The sequence below is a fragment of the Atta colombica genome, unplaced genomic scaffold (genome assembly GCF_001594045.1).
Source record: "Atta colombica isolate Treedump-2 unplaced genomic scaffold, Acol1.0 scaffold107, whole genome shotgun sequence".
Taxonomy (NCBI): domain Eukaryota; kingdom Metazoa; phylum Arthropoda; class Insecta; order Hymenoptera; family Formicidae; genus Atta; species Atta colombica.
The window spans coordinates 4837820-4846700 of NW_017259192.1; the positions used below are offsets into that span (position 1 = coordinate 4837820).

General features: G+C 32.3%; 1 protein-coding gene across 1 annotated transcript in view; it reads left to right on the forward strand.

The window, feature by feature from the left end:
* LOC108692839 (autophagy-related protein 16-1) overlaps window positions 1–8161 on the forward strand; it is a 389033-nt gene extending 380872 nt beyond the window's left edge. Inside the window, 4 exon segments of the mRNA XM_018201347.1 lie at window positions 4507–4686; window positions 6296–6380; window positions 6462–6612; window positions 7949–8161. Of these exon segments, the coding sequence (XP_018056836.1) occupies window positions 4507–4686; window positions 6296–6380; window positions 6462–6612; window positions 7949–8161 (629 nt within the window).
* The last annotated feature ends 720 nt before the right edge of the window (window positions 8162–8881 follow it).

Consider the following 8881-nt stretch of genomic DNA (forward strand, 5'->3'; position numbering starts at 1 on the left):
CGTTGAAGAATGTACATATTTAAGTCAAATGTGATGTTTGATTTAAATACAAATATTCTTTATCGAAAGAAATAAAGACAAACAAAATTAATTTAGTCAAATGAGCAATTTTTTCTTATTGTGTTACAATGAAATTGCAAGTTAAATGAATTTATTATTTGAACCGATCTTGATAAACTCAAGAATTCCATGTCTTTTATATTAAGTTAATACTGCAAGCGAAAAGTGCGAAGTTTCCTACATAACGCCGAGCACAGCAAGAGAACTGCATTACTTTGCGATATGCAAGCCCTTATGAAAGTTGAAGAGCGTAATTTCGAAAAGTGTATCTCCTTAAATCAAGTCGCCTAAAGTGATACAGTACCGAAGTTTTAGTTGGCGATAATTAATGTAAGAAGTCGTGCGCCATCACAAATCGCTCGTCTGAGTTTGCGGTTGGTCATCAAACTTGTTACATAAATACAAAACTTTTTTCGTTGGCGAACGCACTGTGCGCACTTGAGGCAAAGAATCTATCTTATTTTTTTATATAACGCAGATAACAACCGAGAGCGAATACAGTGTAATTAACCTGTGGCTTAACTTCGTCACGTAATTTATAACTGTCGTCTCGTCGGGTCATTCAGTAGTTGATTGTGTACGAGTCCGAGTTAATTGTGTGCACGTCAGGAGAAGAAGAGGGAGAAACACGCGGATACCTGCGTGGATACACACAAGTACTTCAGGGACATCCGTTTTAGCCTTGCGGCGGCCTTTTGTTGTTGTGGCGTGGTCCTACAGCAAAATAGCGAAAACCGCACTATCAAGGAAGACCGGTGGTGCTTGTACAAAAGTTTCGCACAAATAAATCTCCGAACGCGAGGCGCGCACAATGGGAAAACGGCGCTGAAAGGGCATTTAAGCGTGAATTATTGTTTACCGCGGACGCTTTAAGACAAAAAGGACGCTTAAAGTGGATCAGCTGTTTTCTATCGCGCTATTATCTACCTCGCCACGTCGCCGCGCAATTTCGTGGACACGAGCGACTCTTCTGGACACAATCGTGCCGCAGACAGATGAATTCCACCGCACCCACGAAATAACACCTCGTGTCATGCGTTCGCCACTGACTGAAAAGACATGCCAAATGCTCCCTAACGTCCCGAGAAATTAATCGCCATCATTGTATTTCTATCGTATACACTGCATGCCACTTTCGAGTGTTTTGCTAACTAAAGAGAATCAATCTTTTTTTCTTTACATATAATATATGCACAAAAATTACTTTAAAATATTATTAATTTTTATTTTTAATTTTTTAAATGTAAAAACATAAGAATTAACTAAACGATTCTACAGAGAATTGTCATGTCATGCTAATTATAAAAAAATAAATTATCTATTCTATATTTAATTAATATGAGTTGGATACGATTACTAAATTAAAATTGAATTTCCAAAAGTTATCAAAAAAACTGGTGTGTTAAATTTAAATTTTCGTTAATGAGAAGTTAACTCAATGAAAGAATACGTAAAAATGAAAGGTAGATCTAAGGAAATATATTTGAATAACATATGTCTCAAAGAGCAAATGTACATTAATATGGAATACATACTAATGCAAAAAGCATGAGGAAGGGCAAATTAACATCCTGAAAGCTCTTATCATGGCTGACGGTTGAAGAAGGCTTACGGAAAGCCGGTAATCCCTTATGCCTCGTTTGAGGGATAGATGCACGTTAACAGTATGTATATAATGCACTTATCTGAATAATACATTGGGCTTAAGGACTAGTACATAAAGAACTATATTATAGATACGGGATATAGATAATCCTTGTATGACATGCAAGAATTGACGTCCGTAAAATTACTGCCATCTTTTGATCGCGGCTACCAGAGATTAAGTTAAAGAAGGAAGTATTTGTTTCAATGGCATAAATCATGAAACATCCTGCATCAATTCTAATCAATCATATTTAATCTATTTAAAAGTATAACTAGTTGCGCCTTTTATTTTTATACTAAGCGAAATTATTAGCGTAAAAATAAACGTTATTAAAATATATTTAAAAAACGTTATTGTACAAAAAAGATCATTATTGTTTTTATCTCTAAAGAAGTGTCGGGGTTTTTGCAGGAAAATTTGTACTTGAGGGAAAGGAAAGATTGTCTAACTAGATATCAGAAATTAACATCGTCTTTGTGACAGGGATGTGTACAAAGCGATGATTAAGTAAGGCTAACACTCTTGTCTTACCATCATCATCATTATGACTCAAATCTAGTCATCAAATGGAAACATTCACGCATTATTTCGAGTACGGTACAGTAGAAGTCCCTTTGTGCGCCTTGCCGCGCGGTAGCGCTCGTGAAGACATGTTTTGCCTGCTAATGATTTTTACGTTGACGTTTATTAGCCGTACGCGTCTCGTGTATTTTACTGACTCGTGATAGCCGGCGCGTTGCGAATGCATTGTGGTACGGTTATTTGTTGCAAGATAAGACTGTCTATGAACTGTGCGGCGTAGAAGTGAGATACAAATTTCTCTTTATGCACGAACATACTTTAAAAGAAATTTTATTCAGAAAGATACCCTATCGCGTTTGAAACTTGTAAAGTTCACTTTCTCTGAAGCTTATATCGAATTACGAGGATTAAGTATACGCTACGCGTAATCATATCATCGTCATACCCATATCATCATCTGAATGTAATGTTAAAACATATCAAAAGTGCTTATGAAATATAAAAAAAAAATATGTACAGTTATTATTTTTTAAATTAAGTTGCACAACTTGGTTTGGAAATTTTGCGATGCGAATTTATTTATCACATATTCGATTTCTTTTACAATAGATGATCATTTTTCCGTAAAAAAAGCTATCATAATTACACGATTTTTGGGAAAAGCAGATTTAAAAAAATAAATTACTACAGTATAAAAGTTTTCCATGGAATTATTAAAAAACAAACATTTGATATTCTAGTGGAAGAAGAAAAATTAAACGTAATTATAAAAATATGTACAGTTATTATTTTTTAAATTCTATCTTGCATAACTCGGTTGGAAATTTCGCGATGCGTTTATTTATCACATATTCGATTTTTTTTTTAATAGATGATCATTTTTCTGTAAAAAAAAAGCTGCCATAATTACGCAATTTTTGGGAAAAGCAGATTTTAAAAAATTAATTAAATAATTAAAATAAATTACTTAAACATAGTATAAGTTTTAATATAATGAAATGTTTTAGTATATTAAAAAAACAAACATTTGATATTCTAGGAAGAAGGAAAATTAAACATAATTATAATTTTCATTGAAGTTCCATGATACGATTAAGAGACATTAGAATTTCTAAGGCGCGATCGTAATTGAATATACACGTTTGAAACATACAAAGCTTGCTTCCGAAGGAAGAAGCTTTCCTCCGTTGGCACGGTACACTGTCGCGAAGTAATTGGAGTTTGTAATACCATTTTCGGGTAGAAACGAACATCATTCGCTAGTCGAGTCCCGCTATAGAAACTTCGACAGACTAATCGATCGAACGATAAATCACGTTTGATTTAACGCAGAGCCACGATAAAGTAGGATGGATACTGACGTACGGATTCGTAATCGTACAAAGGCCGAGGTTAAGGAAAGGTATAATAGAAGAGCGGGAAGGGAAGGTTGTAAGCGGAAAACTCGTAATTTATCCTGTTTCCAGTCTTGATGCTGGGCATTTCCGCGACGCGCTAGCGATTTCCAAGAGCTTCGCGGAAACATGGCGACGCGAATGTCATTTCCCGACGTAAATTAAGTTTGAAATCCTGCTTATTTCAGCGTGGAGATCGATGAAAGCTGCTACTAGGTAGAGCTACAGTTTGAAACAGGAAACCAGCCGTGATTCACATTCGATACAATCACTGTTAAACTCGCTCCGTTTAAAGTCGGCACGTATGCACAATTCCCGAGAACGTAATTCTATCATTCTCGTGGAATGCTCAAATTAAATGCAGAATGCAGTGTGATCAATTTGTGTATAATTTATCTTTAAAAGACGAATTTACAATGAATTTGCTCTGAAAGCCTGCGTATTCTAAAGATTCTATCTAGTATAAAAAACACTTCAGTAACTTTTTCATCAGAATTCATGATCATAATTAATAATACGTACATAAGTATAATAAATTATTATACTTTATAATAATTTATCTTCTAATTACTATACATAGATGAACTGGACAACAAAGAATTTATTAAAATTTTCATTAATAATTATTTTCTAAATATCTTCAATATTATTGAAGATATTTAAAAAACAATATAATTAATCGAGTGATTAATTCTTCTTGCTCTCTATTTGTATCATTCGTATATAAAATTAATATAATTTTTACTTAAACGAAAAAAAGATTATTTCTTATTAAGAAAATCTTATGTAATTCTTTAAAAAAATTTATCTAATTGAATATATATAAAATAATCAAATAATAACTGACCGCATTCTTTAAGAATAAGAAATTTTATGTTGCAGGTATAGAAACGAAATTCGCCGGTTCGAGTTGTAATGATCTCGTAACTTCCGACGGAGCTGGTTCCACGATAATCAGTGGTCATTTTGATCAAAGGATCAGGTTTTGGGATACTAGAGCCGAATCCAGCTCAAATGACATTCTATTAGAAGGAAAAGTTACATCTTTAGATTTATCCCGTGGTAAATTGATTTATTTTAATAGTTTAACCAATTAAAGATTTAAACTTTTTTAAATATTAAATGGGTATACTACCAACAATCAATACAACAGCAACACAAAAGAAATTTTTATTTTGTGTTGCAAAATGAACTATGTCGTTGCAATTTTGATTATTGCAACTTATTGTATTATCCCCCCTCCCCCTCCCATAAATATATATAATATTTAATACGATCTATTTAATGCGATCTCCAATGATATTTGATATCGTTACGATATCATAATTACGTCTAATATAATATCGGAGAACAGGATTTTGATTTTATAATATGTAACTATATGGAATTTGCTTATACATATTACAATATCGATTAAGGTATGTCAAATGAAACAATTGGTTATTATCATGGTAATTATTTATATAAAATATAAAATTAAATAAAAGTATCACCGATATTATGTCACAAAGTGTGAATATTGATATGTACATTGTATTTAATTTGTATTGTTTATGTTAAAGAATATTAATTTTATTTTCAATAGAATTAAATTATAAATAATTATAATTTTCTCTCAATATTACGAAACTTTATTCATATTCTGATTAAAAGAAAGAAAGATGTTCTAAGTATAATTATAAAAATATAATTTTTATAGCTTTACATTAATATTGAAAATAGTACAAATATAAATTCAGTACAGAAAGTTTCTGACTTTATCTAGTTTGTAACTACAAATAAGCAATTATGTATAAGCTTAAATATTGGAACAAAACTATACTTCTTTGTTTAATAATTGAACATAAATCAGATTAAACTAGAATATCTTATGCGAGAGATGTAAAATGATGATGACCCAATTATTCGAACGATAGTGGAAATGTTATGAATTTTATATAGCATATAAAACGCGTACTTATATTGATAATTAAACGAGGGAAAAATATTAATTGGTATTTCACGGCAACTATACAATGTATTTCATTTATATTATAGATTTTATTCGCGCTACGCAAATAATGTTATATCGTTTTCGCTTTTTATCGCAACGTTTTAATGACATGAATGAATTGGCTCGCACGATTCTGCAGTATTCTCAAAGCACTTGTATCAGCTGCAAATGCGCCCCGTTCGTACAAGAGTACTTCATTCAGATATATTATTCTATCGCATTTCATTAATCCGCCGATATTGCCACCGGAACATGAAATAAATTCAAGTGTTGTCAAGCACTGTTGGTCCGATTTTTAACTTTTGTAGATAAGCAGATATATCGCATCTCTCTGATATTTTTTTTATTGTTCGTCGTTATATATTCATTTAAAACAGAAATGAAACAATCTCAAATGGTCAATATGATCGATATGACACGAAAGAAAATTATAAAAAAATCGTTTCAACACACGATGAATCTATACAACTTTATTACATCGTAATTAGATTTTTAACGCTTAGAATTATTGCGTCTCATTCTATAGATGCGCTTTTGCTGATGGTTTACGCGTTCGATACATAAGAGATATTTGTTCAGTTGATGTTGCAATGCCGCAAACATTCACACGCGAATAATTTAAATATTATTCAATCTTGTGCACGATTGTGAATTATAAAGGAATCTATTCGATTTCAGACGCAAATTACCTTTTGAGCTGCGTAAGGGATGACACGGTGAAACTGATTGATTTACGAATGAAGAAGATTGTCGGATCGTTCAGGTAGGTCGTGTATTTTTGTCATACATGCATAAGTAGAATGTTGAAGGTAGTAAATCGTCATATTTTAATTTTATTTTACAGCGCTGACGGTTTTAAAGTGGGATTCGATTGGACAAGAGCTGTTTTCAGTCCTGACGGACAGTACATAGCGGTTGGTTCTGCTGACGGTTCCGTTTTCATCTGGTCTATAGTGACGAATGCGATCGAAACAATACTGAAAGAGCATACGTAAGTAAAGCTAACATATTATCGTAATTAATATTTGAAAAATATTTATGTAGAATCTCTTTTTCTGTAAAAAGATAATTGACATGAAAACGATAATAAATTAAAGTAATTACACGTTATTACTTTAATGAAATAATAATTATTATATAGACATTATTAGTCGCATATATATTCAAAATGATATAAACGGATCGAACTTCAAAAGAAAATTGTAAAGTAACTCTGTTTAGTTAATCGAATTCATCTATATATGATTTATAGTTTTATTATTTTTATCCTTCTGATATTGTATATTTTTGATCGGATATTTAGGTTTCTGCCCTAGAGATAAAAAATGATCCTTTCATATTGAAATGTGCAATACCGATATTAAAGTTTATGAAAATTTAAAAAATGAGTGGAAAAAAAGATAATAAATTTTATAAGACTTTAATCGTCTATGTTTGCCAATGATGAAAAGACATATTAAAACGAGAAATTTTGTTCCCGATATTTTATCGAATATTGATTTAGAGTTAATCCGAGATATTAAAGGCAGTTTGGTTGCGCCAATCTTTCATAAAGCTCGTCGTTTTATTTTAATAATACTTAATATTGCCCTTTTTTGCAGTTTTCTTATTTTGTAATCTGACATTATTTTATGTTATTATATTAAAATCAATTATTATTTTTATCTATAACATGATCGAAAGATATTGGAATGTACAAAATTGACGTTTTTTTCCAAATATTTTATTAAATTTATCGTCAGTACTATGATCCAGAGATTATTTTCTAGTGCTGTGTTTGCGACATTTCTCCCGTCGATGTGCGATTTTATTTGCGGTTACGAAATCGATGGCATGAGTTCGCTATTGTCTCTCTATTTTGACATATGACACCATAATTTATTTCTTTTTGCTTCTCTTTTATCGCGTTACGTTTTGACGAATGCGAATTTTTCGTTTAAATTCGCTCGCTAGGGTACTAAACTAAAGCATCCGTAATTTTTAGAGGCACCTTCGAGTGCTCGGCATATCCACCTGACACGAAAAGTTTCTAAAGTACTTCGGTCCATCACATGCAGCGTATATACACTTATATGCACACGCACATGTACACACATAGTGAAGAAAAAGATTCGCAGCGGGAAGGGAATCTAAGAAAATATTTCGACGTAACCCGATTTTTACTCCAACTTTTACGTTATATATCTACGTACACATAACCGTCTATGTCTATATATCACCAGATAACTTCGCGATATCGCGAATTTATCAGGGCATCTTGAGTACTCGGAAGTCTTGCCGGAATCTACGTCGACTCTTATCATTGATTATGTCGCTCCGAATGACCTCAAGTTTGTCCACTGGCTCTCAGAGCACGGAAAGCGAAAACGCGAAAAATCCGTGAAAAGAGAAAGAAGCGCGATGCAGCGAGAAAGTGGCATAGACAGCAACATATCTTGTCCGCGTGCTTTCAGCGCCCTTTCACCTATACGAATCACGTTGATGGACACGTTAATCGGCGGTATCTCACGGAGAATGCAGTATAAGGATCGCTCCTACTATTGAGGTGCAGAAAATCGATGTTTTAAACACTAAAAACGTCAATTATGTTATTACAGCCACAGGGATAGTTAAACATGACATTACCTGTAAATCAATAGCAAGTGCGGTTAACAATTTCCGGGTATCCCTCGTAACAATAACTTCACAATACCTAACAACTCATAAATTGACGAACAATTGAAATACCAGCTTTTACCTGCGAGAGAAACTTCAATAAGATTAACGTAATATAAATTTGTTAAATTATTTCTTTTAGTCCTATTATATATAATATAATACAGTCACGGAACTAATTATCCAGATAGTGTGCCATCATATCGATAATTTTTTCAAATTGTTGTCCGTTAAAAATTATGTTTTTATGTAAGCATTACGGCACTGATAGTTTATATTTATATTTGAATAACTGCGAAATCAGTGCCGTAATGCGTATATGGAGCACACACACACTTTTTAACATCCGGAAAATTGTTTAAAAAAATCATCGATGTAATAATAGTGCACTGTCCGGATAATTAGTTTTGTATAACTGTACATGTACTTTATGATTACGTTTGCGTCTATATATTTATATTAATTCAAAATGAAAAAATTATTGGACAAAATTGAAACAAAAGTCATTATTTCTCGTGACGTGAAATAAGTTCTATATGATTGTTAAATATGCCGATAACGTTTAATTATTCGCTATTGAAACATGTCGTGTCTCGTACCAATCAAACT